The 23,865-nt window shown below is 55.7% G+C and overlaps 10 protein-coding genes across 10 annotated transcripts; 6 read left to right on the top strand and 4 right to left on the bottom strand.

The window, feature by feature from the left end:
• Positions 1 to 280: 280 nt before the first annotated feature.
• G647_03461 (uncharacterized protein) lies at positions 281 to 1,343 on the top strand (the record flags this gene model as incomplete). The annotated part of the gene is made up of 2 exons (XM_008727806.1): positions 281 to 501; positions 551 to 1,343. The coding sequence occupies 2 exons, from the start codon at positions 281 to 283 to the stop codon at positions 1,341 to 1,343; spliced, it is 1,014 nt and encodes a 337-aa protein (XP_008726028.1).
• Positions 1,344 to 2,443: 1,100 nt separating this feature from the next.
• Positions 2,444 to 3,490, top strand: G647_03460 (uncharacterized protein; the record flags this gene model as incomplete). The annotated part of the gene is made up of 1 exon (XM_008727805.1): positions 2,444 to 3,490. The coding sequence occupies one exon, from the start codon at positions 2,444 to 2,446 to the stop codon at positions 3,488 to 3,490; it is 1,047 nt and encodes a 348-aa protein (XP_008726027.1).
• Positions 3,491 to 3,706: 216 nt separating this feature from the next.
• On the bottom strand, positions 3,707 to 5,392 carry G647_03459 (uncharacterized protein; the record flags this gene model as incomplete). Its single annotated transcript, XM_008727804.1, has 1 exon — positions 3,707 to 5,392. One exon carries the CDS (start codon positions 5,390 to 5,392, stop codon positions 3,707 to 3,709), a length of 1,686 nt encoding a protein of 561 aa, XP_008726026.1.
• A 1,801-nt stretch (positions 5,393 to 7,193) lies between these two features.
• G647_03458 (uncharacterized protein) lies at positions 7,194 to 7,928 on the bottom strand (the record flags this gene model as incomplete). The annotated part of the gene is made up of 3 exons (XM_008727803.1): positions 7,194 to 7,321; positions 7,372 to 7,452; positions 7,505 to 7,928. The coding sequence occupies 3 exons, from the start codon at positions 7,926 to 7,928 to the stop codon at positions 7,194 to 7,196; spliced, it is 633 nt and encodes a 210-aa protein (XP_008726025.1).
• Positions 7,929 to 8,536: 608 nt separating this feature from the next.
• Positions 8,537 to 11,829, top strand: G647_03457 (uncharacterized protein; the record flags this gene model as incomplete). The annotated part of the gene is made up of 3 exons (XM_008727802.1): positions 8,537 to 10,225; positions 10,282 to 11,387; positions 11,451 to 11,829. 3 exons carry the CDS (start codon positions 8,537 to 8,539, stop codon positions 11,827 to 11,829), a joined length of 3,174 nt encoding a protein of 1,057 aa, XP_008726024.1.
• Positions 11,830 to 12,446: 617 nt separating this feature from the next.
• G647_03456 (uncharacterized protein) lies at positions 12,447 to 13,562 on the bottom strand (the record flags this gene model as incomplete). The annotated part of the gene is made up of 1 exon (XM_008727801.1): positions 12,447 to 13,562. The coding sequence occupies one exon, from the start codon at positions 13,560 to 13,562 to the stop codon at positions 12,447 to 12,449; it is 1,116 nt and encodes a 371-aa protein (XP_008726023.1).
• Positions 13,563 to 14,534: 972 nt separating this feature from the next.
• Positions 14,535 to 17,506, top strand: G647_03455 (uncharacterized protein; the record flags this gene model as incomplete). Its single annotated transcript, XM_008727800.1, has 2 exons — positions 14,535 to 14,814; positions 14,868 to 17,506. 2 exons carry the CDS (start codon positions 14,535 to 14,537, stop codon positions 17,504 to 17,506), a joined length of 2,919 nt encoding a protein of 972 aa, XP_008726022.1.
• Positions 17,507 to 17,838: 332 nt separating this feature from the next.
• G647_03454 (uncharacterized protein) lies at positions 17,839 to 18,341 on the top strand (the record flags this gene model as incomplete). The annotated part of the gene is made up of 2 exons (XM_008727799.1): positions 17,839 to 17,966; positions 18,158 to 18,341. 2 exons carry the CDS (start codon positions 17,839 to 17,841, stop codon positions 18,339 to 18,341), a joined length of 312 nt encoding a protein of 103 aa, XP_008726021.1.
• A 671-nt stretch (positions 18,342 to 19,012) lies between these two features.
• On the top strand, positions 19,013 to 20,440 carry G647_03453 (uncharacterized protein; the record flags this gene model as incomplete). Its single annotated transcript, XM_008727798.1, has 2 exons — positions 19,013 to 19,197; positions 19,249 to 20,440. 2 exons carry the CDS (start codon positions 19,013 to 19,015, stop codon positions 20,438 to 20,440), a joined length of 1,377 nt encoding a protein of 458 aa, XP_008726020.1.
• Positions 20,441 to 21,290: 850 nt separating this feature from the next.
• Positions 21,291 to 23,780, bottom strand: G647_03452 (uncharacterized protein; the record flags this gene model as incomplete). Its single annotated transcript, XM_008727797.1, has 1 exon — positions 21,291 to 23,780. One exon carries the CDS (start codon positions 23,778 to 23,780, stop codon positions 21,291 to 21,293), a length of 2,490 nt encoding a protein of 829 aa, XP_008726019.1.
• Positions 23,781 to 23,865: the final 85 nt, after the last annotated feature.

Below are 23,865 nucleotides of genomic sequence, written 5' to 3'. Positions count from 1 at the left end.
AGAAGTCATGTAGCACCCATCTCCTGAGGCCGTACGAAGCTGTTCAACAATCGATGTATCCTCTCCCAAGCTGATGACGCCTGGTTTACACTAAGCGGCACCATATGTCCTTCGTGCGCAAGGCTGAACTTCATGTGCAAGGCTGAACATCTCCACATTTTGCGTCCGTTGCGAAATTCCCCGCAGAAATATTTTCTGTGCCTCATATTTTCTGATCGCGGCACGTTGCTACTGAGCCCTCACTGCAACACTGACCTCGATCCAGCACACTCTGTCGACCATGGCGTCCGCGTACAGATCAGCTCTGCGCTCCGGCAGCGACTCCGACTCAGACGAGCCAGGCTCAGAGACGTCTGCAGCCAGCAGCAACACTGTCCGCGCAGAGTCATCGAGCGAAGAGGGAAAGGCGGCACAGCAGACCAAGAGCAATGGTCTTTCACAACTGCCGTCGGAGATCAGGAATCGGGTTCTGATGCTCACTTCCCGGGGAGTCTCATATCGGTACAGCATATTTCCGGCCTGCTCGAGAGTCTCGACTAACAATCGTCAGACACCGACATCTTTTGAACGACCTCCATTCCCTCCTTCCCCACACTTACAAAGACACGAAGCTGGACACCAAATCCTCTGGCAACTACAACTCTGCTCTAAACGCCCTCGCCGATCTGAACTCCTGTAACTACATCTTCTTTCTCGAAGCGCGGAAACGTGGACAAGACTTGTACCTTTGGCTGGCGCACGCGCCTAACGGGCCGACCGTTAAATTCAGTGTGACGAACGTGCATACTATGGCGGAGCTGGGGTTCGGGGGCAACTGCCTGAAGGGTGGGAGGGGCATCGTGGTCTTCGACAAGAGCTTTGACGAAGAGATACCGGGGCAGGAATACCGATCGCTGTTGCGGGAGATGTTTCGTGGAGTATTCTGTGTGCCGCCAAAGGGCGTGCGTGGTATGAAGCCGTTCGTGGACCGAGTTATTGGGATATACGGACTCGATGGCAAGATCTGGATCCGCGTCTACGAGATTCGCGAGAACGACCCTCGCACAGCCGACAAAGCACAGGCCAAAGGAGGCGACATGTCACTGGTCGAAATCGGACCACGGTTCGTCCTTACTCCGGTCGTCATCCTGGAAGGTAGCTTCGGTGGTCCGGTCATCTTCGAGAACAAACAGTTCGTCAGCCCTAATGCCCTGCGTGCGGAAACGAGGGCGCGAAGAGCCAACAAATACGCATCCCGAAGAGGTGGTGCAGAAGACCTTGCTGTCAAGAGGAAGACACTGGGTTTGAATACCGGATCAAAGAGGAAGAGATTGGCAACAGACAACGCGACATTGTTTGGCTGAGTCAAGGTGGCATGTCGAGACGTAACGCACACACCCGGATCAGCTTGCGGAAAGCGCCTTCGGCTGCGTCTCTGTTCGCAAAATCCAAACACGCCGCCTCGCTCTCCACCCCGGCTCGCAAGCGATTGTCAGTTTTCGCCCACGACACTTCACAATTGGCAGAGACGGTAAAGAGGCGGCCAGGCCCGATGGCCACCACATGGGCTAGATAGCATGGGTCCTGGCCAGCTTCGTTCGTGACCCCAGCCATGATTACCACAAGCGTGATGCCACCAGGAGCGAGTAACGCGATGAGGACTGGCACGAACGCTGAGCTCTGCCGTTCCGCAATAGCAACGGCCGGAGAACGCAGGCCGCGTGAGGTAGCGTGGCATCCTGTCCCAAGCGCTGCATGTGGAGGGGAACAAGATACGTCGCCAGAGGGATACTTGAATGTCCTTCACCATCTGTTCGGACCAGCCTGAAGCGTTCAAGCGTGCGAGGAGACAGACGCAGGTGCAACCGTTGCGGAACAGCTGAACAACGTTGAGGCGGGCATTGCTTGCTGCCGGGCGTCAGATGTTCTGTTCCAATTCCATGAAGCCGGGATATAAGTCCCAACCTCATTGTGTCTCTCGATTATCAAGTCATCATTAATTATATCGTTCGTCATGGCAACTCGACAGCCTTGCCAAGACCTAGACCGCCCTTTCCGACTCTCCGCAGACGTGGCCATCCTCCTCCGTCTTCCCTCTTCCCTCTTCCCTCGTCCCCCTCTCCCCTCTTACAGCCTGCTTCTTCGTCCCGTTTGTATGTGACCCAAAGACACCTGCGTTTCATTCCTCTTCCAACGGGATGGATGCGGTGTATTTGTGCTGCTCGCTGCGGCGGAGCGGCACTCCAACACTCAGACCTTCCACTTCCTCTAACGCATGCGCTCACATCATTGTTCTGGATAGCCCCAATGTCGGGGTGTTGACTCTTTGAATCCGTCGAGCCGTTGCAGCGTATCGCTGCACACCACAACTTGTCCGCAGATACACATATCACACTGCAAGAATTGACGTATGTTACGCCAGACTGACTGGGTTGGAGCGTCACTAGCTAACAGGCACAGAACCATGGCCATGCAAAGTCTGGCACCAGAACTCCTCGCTCGTATCTTCGAGTCGCTTTCCTCTGTTCCCGATATCATCAGCCTCTCGCTCACCTGTCGCTACTTTTACAACATATTACCGAAATCCCAGAAATTGACACTGTTCTTCCGCGCCCTCGACGAGACGGATGGACCGGTGGAAGACATTATACAACTCCTGACACAGAATGACAACCAATTGCTGCATGTGCGGCGGACTCCACCGATGTCCTTCGCTCTGCTATCCCAAGTCACGGCCGTTGCTCGGGTGGCACGGCGCTATGTTGACCTGTATCCTAAATTCAGGTGGACCGGTGTGGAAAGCGTGCAACGCCGGTTTCTGGATGCGCACGAGGCTCGACGACTGCGACGGGCAATCTACCGGATGTGGAGCTATGCAAAAGCCTTTTATCAGTTCCCATACCGCGTTCCACGCACCGATTTGACTGCCGCGTCAGAGCGACTTCAACTGCTACGTTCGTGGTCGAACGATGAGCTCTTTGAAATGGAGGACTTGCGGGGCATGCTGGAACAGCTGCTTGCCACCGAAATCTGTCCCACAGACGGAGAAGTGTACTCGCGCGTCCCCGAAGACGCTCAAAAATATCACTTGTCCCTACAATATCCGCATCTCCGCCCTCTAGAGTCTATGTGGTCAGCATACGAGGATCTGTTTCACAACTCACGCGACGCCGATCACAACCTGAACAAACCCACCGTGCAAGAACTCCGGATCAGGCACATGCAAGGATGGGGCAGTGATCTGCAGAACTTTTATCTGGTCCAGTCGTTTCTGAAATTCTCGCCCGCGCAGATTCTGTGGCTGTATGACAATACCATCCGCCGTGCCGACGTGGAGAGATTCATCGAGCAGCAGACTCACGATCAGTGCTTTTTCGACTCGAGGTCTTTGTTGTTCCAGGATTGGCTGACGGTTCTGCACGCTCGGGGTGTAGACGTGCAGCAAGCACGGGAGGCCATATGGGATGGCAAGATGGGCATTGTCAATAGGCAACAGTTCAACAGAGAGTGATTTTGATCGTTTTCCACAAAGTAACGGACTTGGTCTTTCTTTGTTTGTCTCGTATATGAGTGCAATCCCACGTCTTGCATGAGTGCTCTCCGAGTAAGGCGCCCTGTCGTCGCAATTCCTATACTGAAACAACGATTGATAGTGACGTATTAAAGAGAGGGCCATTCAAGACACTATATGCAACACTTTCAGCATGCTCCCCCATCCATACATCTTCTAGAGTCTGGCTTGGACGGCTCCACCGGACTGATCGGACGAGAATGCGAAACCGGGATATCCATCGCCGATCTCCTTGTCACAGAATGCAAAGTACGGCGCGACCCCACCGAACCAGAACAGCGGCCTCACAGGCTTGCCTTCCAGGTTGGCGCCGACATACCACGAATGGGTCTTCTTGGCCCCCTCGGGCAGGACCGTCATGGCGAAAACGGCTTCGACCTGCTCTTTCCAGTGCCGCGCGACCTCCTCCTTTGTGTCGATGCGCCGGTGGCCATGGTCGTGCATGTAGGACACGGTCCTCCCGATCCAGTCGACGGTGTTGTCGATGACGACGGGGATGTTGGCAAAGGGCGCCTGCGGACCGGACACCATGAACAGGTTGGGGAAGCCCGGCGCGGTGATGCCGTACGCGGTCTCCATGTCCCGGTTGAGCTGTTCGCCCAGGTGTTGGCCCTCGGCGCCGCGGATGTCGATGGCGGCCAGCGTGCCCGTGACGGCGTCGAAGCCGACGGCGAAGATGATCATGTCGAACTCGTACTCCTTCGCGCCGGTGCGGAGGCCAGTCGGGGTGATGGCTCGGATGGGGTCGTGACTGACGTCGACCAGCTCGACGTTGTCGCGGTTGAAGGCCTCGTAGTAGAAGTGCCCCAGCGGCGGTCTCTTGGACAGGATGGTGTAGTACGGACACAGCCGCTCGGCCGTCTCCTTGTCCTTGACGATGGACCGGATCTTGTTGCGCACAAACTCGGCGGCCGCCTCGTTGCACTTGGCGTTGGTGAGCATGTCGGCGAAGGTCTCGAAGATGAAGCGGAACCCGCCAATCTCCCACCCGAACTCCAGCACGCGCTGGATCTCGGCCTCGGTCTCCAGATCCGTCGACTTGAGCGTCGCGTCCACCATGTCCATGCCGAAGCTCTGGGTCCGCGCGCGGCGCAGCACCGCCTCGCAGTCACGTCGGAGTGCCGTCTGCTGGTCCTCCGGGATCGGGTAGTTCCGTGCGGGCAGCACAAAGTTGGGCGTCCGTTGGAAGACGGTCAAGGTTTTGGCGTTGTGCGCGACCACGGGGATGACCTGGACGGCGGTCGCGCCGGTGCCCACGACGGCGACACGTTTTCCGGCGAAGTCGACCTTGTGCTTGGGCCACAGTCCCGTCTGATACCATTCGCCCTTGAACGAGTCGAGCCCCGGGAATGGAGGCGGCAACGGGGTGGCGAGCGGGCCCGTGGCGGTGATGAGGAACGTCGCCGTGTAGGTCTTGCCCTTGGACGTGGTGACTTCCCAGACGTTCTTGGTCGGGTTCCAATGCGCCGTCGTGACTTTGGTGTTGAGCTCGATGTGTTTCCGAAGATCGAGATGGTCCGTGACACGGTTGAGGTATTGTTCCACCTCGGGCTGCGTGGGGAACCGTTCCTTCCAGTCCCAGTCCAGTCCCAGCACCTCCTGGAACGTCAGGACGTAGATCCAGCTCTCGCTGTCGGTCCGCGCTCCGGGATACCTGTTCCAGTACCACGTGCCGCCGACGCCCGAGCCAGCCTCGAATGCTCGGGCTGAGAAGCCTCGCTTCCCAAGCTCGTACAACGTGCGGATACCGCCAAAGCCAGCGCCAATCACCAATACATCGTAGTCAACGCCTGGATTCCCTGTGGTGCTTGTGCCGTTGGTGTGAGATTCCGTGGATGCCATGGTTTCTCCCTGTCTCTGCTGCTTTCGAAGGTGGACGGCACCGATCGCCAATTCTTCGATATCAGCGCACGTTCGGTGAGTGACAACGAGGAGGGATGGGAAGAATAGGCAGGTACAATAACTTGCCGTCCCTCCCTTTCACCCCATCCCTCCTCTTCGCCGGCTGCTGGGGCAAGCATTTCGCCAAGATGGCACTCAGGGTAGCCGAGGATATGATCTGCGGAGCAATGGACCAGCCCGTGTGGGTTACGTCGTAGACCTCGTGAAGACGGACGGTCACATACGGAGTCACTCATACCTCAGGCTTTCTTCCCCGCAATTCGTTCTCGTAGCGAGACTACCTAATGAACTTACACAATGATATGGGGTATGGGGTCCTCGTACGGAGCACATGAACAACCCATTGATCCGTCAGGCGACCACGTTGCCAAGCGACCTCCCCCAATGTTCGCGACCCCCTAAGGCCCGGACCCGGGACGATGGTTGAGCTGGATAGCTGCCGTCTTTGCCGGTATGCTCCTCACGCGTCAGGCGATAGCTGATGGGGGTTTCTATCGCAGGCTGCATTTCAGTGTCTTACCGCGTGGGAATTCGAGGCTCAAGACGGGAGGCTAGAGAGGCCTCGGGACGTACTTCGCTACCCAACTGCCCTGTGCGTATACGGAACGTGAAGCTGAACTGAAGAGGCCGGGTCAATGTGAGCGACCCAAATAAAACCATGTATGTATTAGTAATCAACGTGTGAGTGTAAACGCGGGCAGTCGAACCTCTTTCTCGAGTCAATCTGGGGCGCTCATTCCTTACCACAGTGCAAAGGGTCATGCTTTTGCTGGGCGTACCGTTTATTCCACCTTGTGAGTGCGTACGGGGTGTGCGTGTGCGTATGCGTTGTGCCGCATCCTTGTCCATGTCCATGTCCATGTCCATATCCCTGACAGCGTGTCAATGATTTCAACGTCCACAACATCCGCCACGACATCGGTTCGTTACGTCGGCAACACGAACCCATATGGTATAACCCTGCCTTTCTAGCTGTTCGATGCCTCTGTCGCTCGACTTGGGGTCGGTGTGATACGCAGCCAAGCAAGCACTAGGACGAGGTGCGAGTAGCAGCGGCATTTCCAAAGAACACATACCGAGATGCTCCGATAGGGTGCGCTCAGGATAACGCGCACGTTCCAGAAAGAGTGCACGGATCGTTGCGTTTGTGGTAGTTGGGGCTTGGGACGGGACATTCGCAAAGGACAAGAGAGATAACAGCATTTCCCACTTGGACATGCATGACCTTTGCGCTGGTGGGATATGCTGTGATCCACCCGACTGGAAGGAAGCGCGGAAGCTCGTCAATACCTCAAGAGACATCTGAGTTGCCGATCCATGTCGTTGTTAGCTTTGGTGAGTTGCAAGCTGCACCGGAGACCCATACGCCGTACACCGGCCCCAAAAACAATGGGTCGTCTGTATACTCTTCAAAGATCTTGAATATTCTCGAGCGGCACAGGTCGTAAATAAGACGCAAGGACGGATATCACTTGACTGGCAGGGGTCACTGTCGAAGCGCTCACTGTGTCAATACCGCACCCTCGGCTGGAAGGGAGGGAGATGGACAAGTAGCTCTGTGAAGAGTCTTACATTGCGATCGGGAAGGACCTGTATTACTCCGATGAGACCCAAGCCACAGCCATCCACCATGGATGTTTCATTCATGATCACATTCGATACATCACTCCCCAGCATGCGCAAAATCAGGAAACGCCGTGCTCCTCGTATCTCTAGGCTGGAGATCCAGTGTTGCCGCAGCTCAGCAGCATTTGCTTCCCTTCGAGTCGCTCGTGCCAGATGGCGTCATGTCGATTTTCACACCTCCAGTCGGTGCCTGAGCAGCATCTCCGCTGTCGAGCGCCTTGCTCGAGACGATTCGATAGATTTCTTTCGGCAATTAGCATCCAATCATCAAGCAGAATCACGCCTTGGCCTACCGGTCAAGATGTTCTGGAATGCCAATTCGACGTTGCTTGCGTCCAAGGCCGACGTCTCGATGAACGAAAGGTTGTTCTCGCCTGCGCCTGTGTTAGCCCGGTCTGTCCAGCTACAGATCCAAAGTTCACATACTAGCAAATTGCTTGGCTTCTTCCGTAGGAACGGCTCGCAGGTGTCTCAAATCGCTCTTGTTCCCAACCAGCATGATCACGATGTTGGCGTCCGCATGGTCCCGGAGCTCCTTCAACCATCTCGTGACATTGTCGTACGTCTGGTGCTTGCTGATATCATAGACGAGCAGGGCGCCGACTGCTCCTCGGTAGTATGCTGAGGTGATGGCCCGATATCTCTCTTGGCCCGCAGTGTCCCATATCTGTGCCTTGATTGTCTTGGTATCGACCTGGATCGACCTGGTTGCGAACTCGACGCCGATGGTGGATTTTGAGTCGAGGTTGAATTCGTTGCGTGTGAAACGGCTCAATAGGTTGGATTTGCCGACGCCCGAGTCTCCGATCAGGACAACCTTGAACAGGAAGTCATATTCGTCGTTGGCCATGGTTGGAAGAATGTCAAGGGTGAGCCGTGATCGAAACGAGGATGACAAGGCGAGAATCAACCTTCCCAGCAGCGGAATTGACGACTAGGATACCACCGCCCGTTTTCTTCGAGATCCCGGTGGAAGTGGAATGTGACAGTGCACGAAGGAGGTGGTGATTGTTTGCGGACAATGCCAGTTGTTGAACCGTCGCCTAGATGGCAATCCGAACGTGCTTCCGAACCGCAGCCTGAACGGGGCTTGGCAGTCACGTGGTGAGCTGACTCAAGGCTCGGAAGTTTGTATCTCCGTTTACGCTCCGTCACCTCATCTTCACGCTCGCCTCGTTGTCAATGACAGACTAGAGATCGACGAAACTGCATTGAAGGTGAGCACCCAACTCTCGCGCCCGTCGTGAGAGACTGTGCATACTGGGAAGGGCGGCGATGACGCTCAAGCCGTAATCAAGGAATGAGCTTTCGGTGTGGTATTGCATCTGCGTTGACCTCTATTCATGTTGCTTTGTTGCGGAGAACATGGCCATTTTGCCCTGATCACTTTGGAGTCTTAATGCTTCCACCTGGATCCGCCTTTCGCTGAATGCCTGGCTTCTCGTCTGCAACTAATCCATGTCTGACAACGATAGCTTTGCGTCTGACCCCGGAGAGGAACCTGAGTATGAGGTCGAACGTATCCTCAAGCAGTCCACCTTCGAAGGGAGGACCGTGTACCTGGTCAAATGGCTCAACTTTGGCGACGAACAGTGCACGTGGGAGCCAGCGGAGAGCTTTTTGACCCCCTCGACGCTTGCTGATTGGGAACAACAGCTCGCGAAACATGACACTTTGGACGAAGATGAAGTTGCTCGAGTCCAGGCGCGCATGGACGCGTTTCAGCTAGCCCAGGAGCAAAAGAGACTTGCGAGAGAGCAAAAATTGGCAGAAAAACCCAGGACGAAGCGACTCTGGGAGGAATCAATGAGACGACCACACGATCCTTCTTTAACACCGAAGCGTCCACGTTCAGACCAGCACATGTCGCCGAAAAAGGGTATTGCTCAAGTGAAATCCCATGGACATGCAAACTCCGCCTCAGCTGCTTCGAAGAATCTGACAAGCAGCGTCGATAGCCCCATTTCTAGAAGCGCCGAAGCCATCTCTACTCTGTCGTCGTCCTTGCCAAAAGTCACAAAGAAAACGGACAATGTTGCTCAGACGTCGAAGAATAGCGCCTCTGGAGTTATTACAAATCACACAAATGTGCCACGAGAGTCGGATAACGTCGGCGTTGCACCGCGGCCGCGAAAGCTGAGTATGAGCGAAAATGCAGCCACGGCAAGCCACCTGAAGGACAAGACGGGACAGCGGTTCAGGAACTTGAGTCATCAAAACAACTTCGTGAAAAAGGCTCGTCGAGAACCTCCGCCTGACATGTCGAAACTCGACCTGAAGTCACCCGATGAATGGGTTAATCAGACTCAGTTTGCTCGTCAGGATACATCACAAAGGGATGCAGGCAAAGACTCTCCACTGTTTGTGCCAGAAGATTCCCAAACAAATCGACTGTCAATACAAGATGCACATGACCCAGTCGACACTCTCGGCAGCCCCAAAGATGAAGGGCCACAACGAGACGTCACCACCAAGGCCCGTGATACAGTTGCAGAGGAGCGCCAGTCGACCGCTGCGAATGATGCTTGGAACATAGACGCACCCACCCAACATCCGCAAAGACAAGCATTGGATGACACCACTAGCCTTCGCAATTCATTGGCATCAGGGCCCACAGAGAAGCAAACTGGAGCTGCGAGACCGCTACTTGCACGAACAGTATCTCATGGTCCCCTCGCTCCAACAGCACCACAACTTCCACCTCTAGACACACCGGGGCCTGGTAGAAGAGTGTCTGCTAATGCAGTTCTGTCTGCAGCATCAGAGAGATCAGAAGTCGACAGACGGCCGCTTCCAAACAGTGAGCCTCACAAGGCAAGCAAGTCCGATGTGCCTGCGCGGGCAGAGACGGCTTTACACCAGCCGGGTCTAGACAAGCACATTTCTAGGCGACCTTCTGCCAAGCCCCCGTTCACGGGAGACGAGATCCATACTGCCTCCAATGGCCGCACCTTTAGAAAAGGAGAGGTCATTATCAACCTAAAATTTGGAGATCACGTGGTAGGAGATGTGAGATTTGTCTGCTTGCCCTGGTGGACTAGTGGGAAGATAATTCACCTCAAGGATCCGCACGCAAGGTCAATTCAACTTCACTTTGAGCAGAGGCTCGTAATGGATGTTGATGGGTTTTCATTTTTATCGCAGAACGTGAGTCATGGGTTTAGCCCGGCGTGTTCGGCGCAGTGTTGACTGAGGCATTGCAGATCGATAGGCGCCGACATGGCGTAGGAGCAATCGAGCCTTACGAAGATACACAAGCGGCCGCTGACAGTCTAACTCAATACCTCGAGGAAAACAACCTTGGTGCTGTATGGGAGTATCCTGGAGACACTCTTCTGCTAGTGCTCTTCTCGCCTCAAGCACAGGGATGGCAGCATCTGGAGCAGGCTCCGCCTCCTAACTCCAAGTCTCGCTTGCATCTTGCTGTTCTGAACAAGTTTCCAGGGGTGTCTTTGCAAAAACTAGGAATGGCAGACGCGCAGCCGTTGTCGTACAACCAAAATACGGGCCAAGCAATTCGGTCCCAGACTGATCTCTCGCGACCGCATCTGCCATTGCCTTCTCCAGAGCAAGCCTCTACCTATGCACAGAGTCCTACTGAACTGCCAACGCCGATATTAGGCTCATCATCGCCTAGGAAAGACCGAGTGACCCCTGTTCACACTCCAAAGTCTCCCCATAGGCAGGACTTGATACCGTTCAATGATGCCATGGATTGGACGCCTTTCTCTCCCGCTGGAGAGTCTCGGATATTGTTCCCGGCAAATTTTGACGCGATGATTTTCGGGCCAGATCGGACACAAAAGAGGCCGCGTGTATTCATCGCATTCGCGAACTCTTACCCAGCAGACGCCAAGGCTCTGGAGGAATGGCTATCCCAGCACATGAGGTCTCGTCAGATCTATGCTGACAGCGGAGAGAGCGACTGGACTGACTTCAAAGGCGAAATTGGGGACCAACCAGGCGTTATCATCTTCCACGAGCGGTACCCCTGTTATTGCGACATGCCTAGTTTATACAAATACCTTCGATCGGCATCTCTGTCTTGTTTCAAATTGTCATTCGGAGAGTCGAGCGAGCACCGGTCCGACCGGAGATCTGCCCTCACCAGACTCTTCCCTCGTGGCACAGTTCTGTGCATCACCGAGGACTCGATGAAGAACCATTCAGAAGGAGCGTTGTTGGCCATGAAATGGTTCGAAGACGCCTCGACCGGCAAAGCGCAGTTCTGGAAACTGGTACTTTTGCCGGATTTCTTGTCCTGGATCTTGCGTCGGATTGACGTGGTCGAGCACGAGGTTCAGCAGAGGTGGGTATTTCTCCTCGCTGCGTATCCCTCCCCGTGAGACGGGAAAGCTAACGTGCAAGCCAGATATATCGGCATGCTCGAAATCTCGTACAGGCTGCGTGCGCGCTCGTCCGAAGAGTCGTCCACCAAGAGGCGCCACCATGAGGACCCCGAGAAATTCATCAAAGATCATCCTGCGAGCGAGGACGAGGAACTCGTCGTGTCACCTAAAGGCTTGCCGGCGTACGTCGTCCCATGGGACAAGGCTGACATGAGTGCCGACGCCGTAGACGCACGGGATAAGGCTCTTGTCGAATATTTTGTCGGTTGGTCGGCCATGAATGCCACGAAGCATCGGTTGTTCACGGTCGTGGACACGAATCGCACCAACAAAACCGAGAACCATTCCTCGCATATTTGGTTCAGAGAGCCTGCTTCGTTCAAGCCAAAAGAGAGCAAGTGATTAGGATCTTTGGGCAAGAGTTGAGATCTCCTCGAAAGTCCGCAGATCTCCCCTTCGTTTGTGGCTGAGGCATATTGGCAGAATGACCGCATTGGACTGTCCTGTATCTTGCGCTATTGCTGGCCTCTGTTGGCGCGTACTCTCAACTACGGCGTGGTCGGGACGATAGGGTTAGGGCCTTGTCCAAGGTTTGGCGTAAGATTTGTGCGATGGTCTTGTCATATGGGCTACTGTATGTGGAGAATGAGGGCATTCAAGAGGCCGCTGATCGGACCGTCAGCGCGTGAAACATGATGATAATTCGATTCAATCCTGCATAAGGTATCGTACAGCACTGCTCTAAATGGGAACCGCAAAGCAGTCACCCTCTCGCTCATGGCAGTTGAACTTGTGCTCGTGCTCACAGCATCATTATTATTGTTGTCGGCCGTCAACCCTGGTTCCCGTGGACTTGTTTCGTTCATGAACTGAGCATTACAGACAGCCTCCACCTCCTCCCGCTGCCCCCCTGTTCCTAAACATGAGGCTGCTCTCTGAAGAAGTTATTCAGGGCGGGCTCAGCGAACGCTAAAAGCCAAATCGACCAAGAAAAATCCGCCCCTAGTCGCAGGCTGATATTATGTACCTTCGAGCTGGTACTGCGAATTCCGGGCGATCAGAGACTTATAATAGTCTACTAATACCTCTGGTTTCGGCACGATTCTCCATTCCATCCTGGTGAGAAACTCGAGCTCTAAAAGTGCGAGTTCTTTCATGCTCACGCCACCAACTCGGGCATAGGTCTTGTTCGTCCAGAACGAGTCGCTTAAGCCTTTGCTCGCCACTGTTGAGCTCGTGATGAGGAACCGGTGCACAGTGAGGCTGCTTATAGTAAAAGCGGGGTAGAGGGCGCACAGGCGATCAATATAATAGACCACGCTGAGTAATATAGGAGGCGACAATGTTGCGTGGGTTGTCAGTCGCTGGAGGTAGTCGAGGACCGAAATCCCAGGGGGTGCTCGTGAGTGGAAGCGCGTAAGCTGGCCATCCTTCAGTGGAATGGCATCGTTGTACCGGATCAGCTCCATCAACATGGAAGCTATCAGGACCACCAGATCCCGGGTGTTACAGTTTTCGTATTGCAGGGGCATTATCCGTACTGGCGGAGCATCTGGACGGGCCTTCTTCACCGGAGACTGTTCCACGCTCGGCTCTTCTTCCGGCACGACGCCATTCACAGGGGTGCGTGCTGCCGTGGCTGGTTCCACAGCTTGTCTCTTTATCTGCGCTTGCGCTGTCGTGATTTCCGGTCTCGTCTGATTCGGAACGGTGCCGTCACGGCGCTTCGTCGCGGACGAGAGAGGGGCGGCCTTGGGTGAATGATCCTCCTTTTCGGACAGTTGAAGTCCCGCAATAGTACTTGTGGGAGTCTGTGCTGCTTTCTGTTGGTTGGGGGGAGAGTATTGTGTGGAAGCATCCACCATTTTCGGGCGGGGTTGGACGCGGGGAGAATATCCGTAGCGGTCTAGGGATTTCGTGCTCGGTAACCTGCGAGGCTTTTGGAAATCGATGTCGTATGAGAGAGGGCGCTTGCGTGCGACGGGACTCGTCTGTTCGACGGCGGCAGGGCGAGAACTGGCAGAGAGTGAGGCCGATTTCTCATAATGGATTCGAGGAGACGTTGAGTATAGGGCAACGCCCGTCTCTCGGGCAGTCGCAGGTGAGATGTTAGGGGATAGGGATGTTGCTAGCATATTCAAGGAACTCCAACATCGGACCGGGTGTCTGGCGCCGCGAGCGGTTCATGGAAAGAAGCTGCCTCGCATGGGCAAGGTGCGAGGACTGCGTGAAAAGTCAGTCGCCGGCGGGTGATCCGATGATTGGTGCCGTTGCCGATGCCGCGCCGTCGGCCACGATGAGCCCTGCTGTGGCTCGCGGGTGTCAGTGGTGCTGGGTGAGGTCGAGAACGGAGTGCCTCGAAGGCCGCTATGCAAGGAAGCAGGGGTAGAGATGATCTTCAAGGAAAGATGGAGATTAAAGAGAATCGACGCAGGCGGGAGTGGTGTGTCATGTGTAATATCGTGCAGCGAGCGCCGTGGGTCTCTACATCCGAGCATCGATCGACACGAGCACGAGGCGACTTGGAGGGGCTTCAGTGGTCGATATTTTCAACCGCCGACTGAACCTTTTCTCAGGCAGGCCCAATGAGAGATATTGGGCGTCGTTGGGCAGGGGGGGCGTCTGACCAAAGTCGCATTTCATGCCGCGTGGTCCCAACGTGATGGGCGCTGTGTTGGATGCCTGTCAGACTCCCGCTTTTCTTTCACTCTCGTCTCACTCTCCGCTCTCCAGTCGCTCGACTCGCTCGTAGCCGCAGACAAAACAGCAAAGTACGTACGAGTACTGCATATGGCAAGGCTGCAAGTTCGATCCTTCCGTCAACTAGAAAACTCTCGTGCCTTTGACCACACCGTCCCTCCATTGCGCGCCCGCAGGGTCTTGGGCCCCACTGCACAGATTTCGGCTCGTTTTTCCCACAGGACACGGAAATATACTCCGGCCCGACTGAGATCGAACTCGTCCTCGTAAGCCGTTCACAGCAAATCCCAGACCCCACGGGAACCCCAACTTTACACGACACGACACGACTGGGTCGCAGAATCCCCGACTTGCGAGCCTCAACTCCTTGTGACCGATCGGTCGTGGACGGACATTCTCTTTATCGCATGGCATTAGCACGGCTTGCAAGGTCCGAGCTGCAGGATCTGGCGTCTGTCACTGAACCCTCGGCCCGGTTGCAAGTCTTGAAGAGAATCAAGGGCATCGTGACTGGTCATCTGTCTCACAAGCTCGAGTTCGTCCAAAATGGACTGATTCCTCAGTTGGCAAACGTCCTCGCCGATGTCACACAGCGAGGCTTCGACGCCGATGTGTCGACGCAACTGGACGAGCAGCAGGAATCATTGTTGACGCAGGTGGCCCAAGTTCTCTCTGTCATTGCTCATGGTACGTAGCTTGCATCCTCCTCCCGGCTGTTGAATGCTAATCTCGATGAGCAGAAGGTCCTCCGTTCGTACAGCCACTCCTCGAAACCGATGTTCTCCAGAGACTCGTCGCTTTCCTTCTCTTATCGCTATCCCCCAGGACCACCGTTGCCGTTCTGAAATGCCTCAATGCCGCCGCCGACAATACGCCGCCGTCAAGCCCCGGTCAATGGTCGCAGAATCCGCTGCTTTCGGATGTTCTGTATTCTAAGAGATATATACGATGCTTCGAGAACGTTATCGGAAATGCTGGTAATGACCTGGCGTCTCAGCAAGCCTGCGACGCTGTCCTAGCCCTTCTGTGTAAGACTATCACACATGACGCCCAGAAACGTGCGCTTGTCGACCACGGGGTATTGGATTTGCTGGCTGCCCGACTGGCATCATTTGTGGTTGCAGAGGGTCTCGTACCTCCTGGCTTAAGTGCTCCGTCGAGCGACGATTCGGCTCCAGCACCACTTCCAGATCCAGCCCCCAGCAGTGCGCATCTATCCCCTGTTCTGGAGGCGCTTTGCGTCCTAACCGAGGGCTCGCGATCGCGTACAAAGCTATTCTTGACTAACCCTACCATCAAATCCGTCTTCCCAGACTCTAAGCACGACTTTTCCCCGTCAGACATTCGGCGAGCGCCATGGGGAGCCAGCTATTTCTCGGGCGCTGCAGTCCCCAGATCCAGGCTAGAGAGCCCGTTTGACGCGCTGCTACCGTTTGCACCTGTGTCTGAGAAGGCCGATGCGTCACATCCAGGGTTTCCTCCCCTCAGTTCGGTCATGGCAATGCCCAAACGCCGGGCATCTTTTCTGCCCGCCCCTACCGGAGTACCCCACCTACCTTTGGCTCAGGATGTGGCTGACGACGTGGATGAAAGTGCTGTAATCCCCTGGCTGCTGTACGTCGTGCGAGAATCACGGGGGAAGCGGCGTCTTCTTGCGGCAAAACTCCTAGTCAACCTTAACAGCTTACACTTCGTCCAGAGAGACCGAAGCTTGTCCTTTGCGTCGTTGCTGGTGCCACTCCTTACTCGGATGCTGGACAACGACCAAGTGCAACATGACATATCTTATCTGCATGGCGGATCATATTTGTGCAGTGGTATGCATTTCACTCGCGCTGTGCCCGCAGTACTCGCTGCTCTTGTAATAGACAATCCGCACATGCAACGGGTAGCGGTCGAGGGTAAAGCTATCACCAAGCTGTCTCTAGGCCTCAAAGCAACCTTTGATGGACCGGCAGGTCGCAAGGTAACCCCCTGGCAGCCACACAAGCAGGACAGTATGGAAACAGACTCAACTACAGCCGCGACCTGCCTCGGTCCAGGCGGACCAACCTGGGCCGCTCGAAGAGAAATGGAGTACCGAGAAGGCTGTTTGAAGGCCTTGGCTGCGATTGCGCCATTCGAGGAAGACTATCGAGCGCAGATTTGCAATGAAGGTGTCTTACCTCATATCGTCCAAGCTCTGGAACCATACCAGGCGCATCCGGCCGCGGGTCCGGAAATGGATTCGACAGGAAACTCAGCTTCTGTCATACTGGCAGCATGCGCAGCAGTCAGGGCCCTAGGAAGGTCGGTGCGAGCGTTGCGGACGAAGCTGGTTGAGGCAGAGGTTGCGAAACCGATACTCAAATTGATGAACTCAACAAATCCCGAGCTGAGGATTGCGGCTACCAAGGTTCTCAGCAACCTTGCCGTGGATTTCAGCGCAGTCAAGGACAGCGTGGGCGAATCAACAGTGGTGAAAAAGCTATGCGAGCAGGCGCATTCGGCAAACGCACGACTTCGGCACGAGTCCCTATGGGCTTTGAAACAACTTGTTCTCAATGCTCCGAAGAAGCTGAAGCTTGAGGTGGTGGACGAGCTTGGTTGCAGTTGGATCAAGCTGTTAATCAAGACCGATCCCATCGATATTCCGGAAGGCGAAGTCATCGGTCTTGTCGAAAGGGATTATCCCCCAGCCACAACTTACAGGGGTGCCGGTGTTGCAGCGGACAATCCCCACGATGTCATCATGGGCGAGGATTCGGATTCAGACGGGGGAAGCGATGAAGCTCGGAGTGCCGTTGATGAGGAGGTGCCTTCTGATCAAGGCGAGTTTGACACGAAGCATACCGTCGAAGACGACACAGAGATTCAGGCTCAATTGCTGGATCTGTTGCGAAACCTCTTCTGTGGGGAGAATGCATCCGAGATGGTCCGATACATGGTGGACGAAATGGGTCAGGACGATTTCTTCCGCATCATGTTGGATCGACTTAGACCACGCACACTCGCTGGGCCGACCCGGAAGGAGAACTACACCACGCCGCCACCCAATGTCATCGTTGGGAAAGTCCTTTTTGTCCTTGTGCATATCGCTGCGTGCGATCCCAAGTGGCGGAATATTATAGCCTCGCAGTACGCTCTGCTGAAGCAGATTCTCACCCTCTGCAATCACCAAGACAGGGAAATTCGGTCGACCTGCTGTTGGATTGCGATCAACTTGACTTACGAAGACGATGCAAACGATCGAGCGGGATGCAGGAATCGCGCCATTGAGCTCCAGAAGGCCGGGTTTGTCTCGCATCTCCGGAAGATGGAAAACGATTCAGATTTGGACGTGCGGGAGCGGGCCAAAACAGCACTGCATCTGATGACAAATCTGAAGCTGATGGCATGATGTTTCGCGAGACATATAGCGGATAATTGTGAATTTCACGACCGATTTAGCGGCGGTACCGCAATCCGTAGACGTTGGGCGGCGCTCGAAGTCCCCAGCACTGGCAACGTGCCTCTTGAGTCGTTGATCGTGCATTGTAAGCGTCGGAAATCCGCAGCCTTGCAGCCTCGGCTATTCCATTTCCGCTTTTGTCGATCATTCGCCGCCAATCACCGATTGGTGGCTGTGCGCACAAGGCTGTGGTTTGTTTACTTCATCCCCACACTTGAGCATCTGGTGGCATCAGATCCTGACCCTCGACCAACCAAGCGCGGTATCACGAAAGGGCATCCATGAAGGCACATTCGAAGTCGTACCCTCGAGCGAAGCTGAGGAAGATAGTCAAAGCTCATTCCAGAAAACGCGTCGGCAAGACCGTTGATGCTCTCGTCTTCCTCAACTTCGTTCTGTTTATCGAGGAGTAAGTGCGATAGGGGGCATTCGTGACTGCAAGTTTATTGACAATCTCAGACTTCTGTCCAATGCATCGCGCAAAGCGCGGTTGAACGGTGAAAAGGTTACTGCAGCCAAGGATATTCGGAAAGCGACAATGGTACGTATTGGTCACCTCCAGTAAAATAAAGGCCAGAAATGTACTAATTGCTGTGGCAGGCGACGTTACGGAGGTTCAAAGGATGAGCTCGAGCTATACAGCGTGGGAAGTGCAGTGCGGAACGAACGCGTCCACAAGGAGACGCGCATGGCGCTTCCAGCTTTAAGAGGCACGGGCAATCCTCATCAGACGCTTCTCGCCCAGCAATGCGACGGTCGACCCAGAGCAGGAGCTGCTATCTAGTCGCAAGAGTACAAAATTCGTAACGAACGCCAGAAGTGAAGACCAGGCTGCGAGCGAGCTACATGACGTCGCGGTCTCGAAGGCCTTGCGTGCAATCAATGTCTTCGCATGGAATCGAAAACTGTTGCCTGGACATGCCACGACATCAAGTGAAGATCGTGGAAAGAGCATCAACCAGCGCGAGAGTGCGATGGAAGAGCAAGCACGCAGTCCCAGAGAGACGAGACGTACATTGGGGGCGATATCGCTGGAGGATGGAACGTGGATGAGTCATTGTTGACATAGAGCATCAGCATGGTGCCTGCTACGCAGTGAAGCCTTGCTCTGTTATGTATGGAGAACCTTCTCGAGCCTTGCGACAGGCGGGCGGAGTTGGAGAAGACGAGGCTTGGCAAGGGCGTCCATCGCCTGCGTTAGCCTACGTTGGCCTGCGTTGTTCAATAGCCGCACGCGAGCAACTTCTTCATAAACAAAAGCGTCTGCCACACCAGTGATACTACCTCTCACTCAGTCTCAGCCGCTCCTAATCCCTGTTCTTCTTCTGCTTGATTCCTGTAAACGCCTGTCTCCTCGACGCCTCGACATTCGTGCCAGCAGCTGCTTCACTGACTTCTCGCTTGACCAGTCCAGAAGCCCGTCACCGCAAGCGGATCCCCTGCGTCTGTACCATCATGTCGACGACCGGCTCCGTCCCTGTTGACACCAAGTCTGCCAAGAAGCGCAAGGGCAAAGGCGAAGCTGCTGGCGGTGGTGCAGTGACTCCCACGATCGAAGCATCGGCTCCTGCTGAACCCCATCCTGCTACCAATGGTGTCGAGTCTCATGGCGAGAGCTCCTTCATCAAAGATCTGGCAAAGTAGGCACTCTTCCGGATCGAGGCAGACCAAGGCTGATAATCTCGTGCCAGGAACATCCGCAACATCAACAAGAAAATCTCGTCATCTGCGAAAGCCGACGCTGTCGTCAGCGAAAACCCCGGTGTTCCCCTCGATGACCTCGTCGCCCAAAGAAAACTCAATGCGGACCAGAAAGCCCAGATCCTGAAGAAACCTGCTCTGCAAGCCCAGCTTCACCAGCTCGAAGAACAACTCTCCAACTTCCGTGCATTCGCCCAGGAGCTCGAGGAAAAAGCGGCAAAAGAGAAGGCGCATCTGGTCGAAGCCCACGAGGCAGAGATCGCAAAGGTCAAAGAGGAGGCCACACAAGTAGCTGAAGACACCAAGGCGAAGGCAGTCGAAGACGCGCTGCGTACCATCATACAATTTCTCCACACCGCAGCATCAAAGCGCCAAATTGAGGATGCCGAGTCCGACGAAGCTCATGCTTTCGAAGGTGCTCTACTTCTAGTCTACCAAGGCAATGAGGCTGCCCTGTCTACCTTGAAGAATCTAGTCTACGGCACTGATGACAAGGTCTCCGATGTGCATGGCGAACCTCTCGACTTCACCTTCGCCCAAGTCAAGGAGTCTTCGGCGCAGAGTTCACAGCCTGAAGTCGAAGACAAGGTTGCGGTACCGGCTGAAGATACTCCTGCACCAGAAGGGACGACTGACAGCACCGTTGCGAATGCTGGTCTGACAGAACTCGATGACGCTGTCGCCGTGCAGGCGGAACTCAACGGAGCCGAGGCCGTGCCGGACGCTGATATTGCCCCTGCTGCTCCAGAGCAAACTTCTGTCGATGCCGAAGCTGCCAACGCAGTTGCGGGAGGATGGGATCCACAGGCATCTGCGGTCACCGATACTAGCGCAATCAACGACGAGTGGGTGCAGGTTCCCCGTGACCCTGCAGAGACCGACACCGGTGTGACTGCTACGCCAGCTGCGCCAGTCCAGGCATCCAACAGCTGGGCTGAGGAGGTGGGTGCTGCCGCTACCAGCGTGGAAGACAAACCTGCTGTTGAGAATGATGGCTTCTCCGAGGTGCGTCGTGAGCGCGGACGAGGCCGCGGTGGACGTGGTGGACGCGGCGAGTTTAGAGGACGCGGCCGTGGTGGACGTGATGGCCACCGAGGTGGAGGCCGGGGAGGACGCGAAGGCCAGGGAGGCGGCAGGGGTGCACGTGGAGGCGGCGCCACCCGTGGCGAGAACAAGAGCTAGATCATGTCTACAAGCTCGTCCTCGCCTTGGAATGTGCCTAAGAACAATGAGTTGGTACGAGGAGTCTGTCCGTGGGTGGCTGTTCGCGATGGCACTTCTCGAATCTGGTGCCCAGACTTTTCCATCTCGGCCATGGCTTTGATACGGTTTTGCGGCGACCAATCGTCCGGCCAGCGAAATTCAGCGACATGTGACTTCAGCATTGCACGCATGGGTTGGGGGATAGGAAAAAGGTACCTCAAAAGTCCGGAAAGCGAGACTGTGCGATTAATCAGGTCGGTTCGGAGTATGCTGACTAGGTGTATTTCATGTACACTATCTGAAGTCTGACGAGCCAATGTCTCCTGGATATTGCCTCCAAACTATCCATGGATGTTTGTGGCGATATTCTGACGCGATCAGTATGGGTGATGGAGAAGAGGAGAGCAGAGTCCATCAGACTCCAGCGTTGTCGCCCTCGAGGCAGATAGGACAAATGCCAGCCATTGAAGACTCCTCTGACTGGATGTCGCTTGCTTCGTTCCTTTGCGTGATAATGTAGAAGGGGGGCAGCCACAGCCAGATGGAGCTTCCACCCATGCGATCAGGTCTATGGCTCCAGGCTCCTCGTGTGACCCGAAGAGCAATGGCCTTCGACCGACGAACTCTTCTCTCCACAGCACTAGTATTTCCATCCCATCGCTTATGTATGGCGTCGGTATTCAGGAAGAGCAATGGCCCTCGACCGACGAACGCTTCACCCACCGGCACAAGCACTGGTGTTTCCACCCCATCCTTATCCTTATGGCGTCGAGGCCATCTCGTCGCACGGCGGGCTTACTCCTTTCTCATGTACAGTGCATAGGCCGCATCAAGAATCGTACGCCAGATCCTGCACCCTCACCAGGCCGCTTCCCCACGCCACGGCCACGATCCCAGCACAGCAGGGATTCGGAACCCACTCGATGGCCGTGACGGCTTGCTCCTCTTCAAAGACGGCTTCGCCGTTGGCGATTTCTGCTTCTCCTTCGTTCCCGTTCTTGGTCTTCGTCTTTGTCTTGGCCGCCTTTTTCCAGCTGGGTTGTGGGTTGCCCACTTCGATCTTCTCGGGCTTGAAGCCTTCGTGGAACCGAGACACGCCCGGTCGGACGTCGTGGCCGTGGTACAGGTCGGGATTTTGTTTTTTACTCGTCTCCTGCGTCGTTTCATCGCTGTTGTGGCCTGGCTGTGTCTCCCCTTGCCTTTCGTCCATGTTATGGCCCGGTTGTGGTGAGAGGTGTCCTCCTTGACGGACCTCGACCTCCCCCTCCTCGACCTCCTCCTTCGTAAGTGCACGCCAATCGTACTCGCATATCTTCTGGATATACGCACCGACGGCTTTCCTGACGGCCGACCGGCGATACGGGAGAATTTTACGCAGATAGTTCGTCGCCAGCACTTGGCCCTTGGCGTTACCCACGAGAATGCACGGATGGCAACGCGACGCGGCCAGCGCGGTGGCGGCGCCCGTGCGATGCGGCAGCTTCGCCACCTTGAGCATGTGGGGGAACTGGCGGACGTGGTGGCACGCGAGCAGCGTGGCGGCGTTCCTCTCGACCTGCCCGTTGCCGCTGCGGTCGAGCGCGGCGACGAACGAGCGCGTGAATGGCACGTAGACGAGATCGCGGGTGGGGAAGCACGTCCGCGGGACGGCCACGCGGTCTTGCTCGGGACTGCGCAGGTCGGTGAGCACGAGGTCGCCCGAGGCGGACGCGCTGGCCACGAGAGTCGAGTGCGGCGGAGTGGACGCCGAGCATAACGAGATGATGTACGTGTGGTGGACTTGCTGGTGCATGTAGCTGACGGGACTGCTGTCGGGACTATGTGTCTCCTCGGACAGATCGTACAGATGGATGGATCCGCTGGCCGTGCCCAGTAAAAGGTCCGAAGGCCCGGCAAAGGTCAACGACGTGAAGATGGTGTCCGGGGGAGGCGGGATATCAAGACCAGGCCGCTCGATTCGAAAGGCCCTCGTCTGTTCCCTGGCCGGCTCGTCTGCGTCTGCAGGGACTGGCACAGCGACCACGCGGGCGTGGCCATCGCTTGACACGATCCCGAGAAGGCCGATGACCGAGTCGGTCGACGAATCCGAAGAGCCAGTGCCCTTGCCTGCTTCCTCGTCGAGAGGACACCATTTGAGGCGCCGGATGTTGCCCCACCTGGTTGCGAGCACGACGGCGAGTCTCGGCTGCCGTTTCATGGTCAGGCTCCTTATGCCATTGCTGCTACCTGTTTCAGCCGTGTCAAAGGCCCATATCTGAATGCTGGACGGATAGGGAGGGGATGGATGAAAGGCTGGCCGTTCGCTTTCGCCCTCAGCCTCGCCCTCACTGGCGTGCGCCATTCTTCTTTGCCTGGAGGTGCATCTCACAGATACGGCCAGGTACTGGATAGGACCTGGACACGGCGCCCAAGCTAGGCATTGCACCTTCTCGCCCACATTCAGTAACCACCCTTGATGGTACGCGCCGTCAGTGGGTGATTCGCCATTCTGCGCGGCCTGCGTCTGTGTGCTGAGTTGCTGATCCTTCATGGGCCAGGCCTTTCCGAAATCGATAGTAGAGAGGTACCTTAAATTATATTTCTTCTGTTTTCCCCACGGACCGAGGACGATGGGATGATCCGGCTTACCACGCACCAAGTACGTGTCGCGTAGTTCGGCCTCGTCGATGGGTCCCAGGACTTGATTAGTACGTAGCGACTCCCACACGCGGCTCGCTGGGATTGGGCGCTCTGGACCTTCAGGTCGCTCGGCGTTTGTCTCGCGAGCCTCTCGGGACCGCTCGAGTTCAATAAGCAACGTCTCTCGGCTGGGCAGTGTGATATCTCGACCGCGGAGCCATGTATCTCGCGCTCGAAGCACGTCACACAAATCGTCGACCCCCGGTCCAAATATGCCAGGATACGCCGCTGCCTTTGCCAAACCTCTGGTGATTTGTATGCCGCGGGATCGTGCCGTTTCAGTGGTGGGTGCAGAGACAGGGTGCGGTCGAGCAGGCCGGCTTGAACCACCTTCATCAGACGCTATGCTCATGTCTTCGTCATCCTCTGGTGGAGCGTCGACGTCGGACGACCCAGCGGACGCTGCAGACACCATAGAGGCGTCATCTTCGTCTTGGTCCAGGGCAAGGGCAGTGGCAAGGCCTCCGGCATCGGGTATTAACTCATCTTCTGCCTCGGACGATGTCTGGCTTTCGGCCGGACTCGAGCCAGACGACTCTGATGACTCGCGGAGCGTTCGCAGGATCTCCTTGTCCCATCCATCATTTGCGTATTTTGCATTGGCCTTGCGTTGGCGACCGGAGCGACGGGGCTCGGCCATGATGGTGGGTTTGGTGGGTACTCTCACTGTTCAGGACATAGAACGTGCAACGTTCGCCTTCAGAGCATGATCAGAGCTGTGTCTC

Source organism: Cladophialophora carrionii, assembly GCF_000365165.1.
Source record: "Cladophialophora carrionii CBS 160.54 unplaced genomic scaffold supercont1.3, whole genome shotgun sequence".
In the NCBI taxonomy this organism is placed as follows: domain Eukaryota; kingdom Fungi; phylum Ascomycota; class Eurotiomycetes; order Chaetothyriales; family Herpotrichiellaceae; genus Cladophialophora; species Cladophialophora carrionii.
Note: the sequence above shows the minus strand (reverse complement) of the source record. Positions and strands in the feature narration are given on the sequence as shown.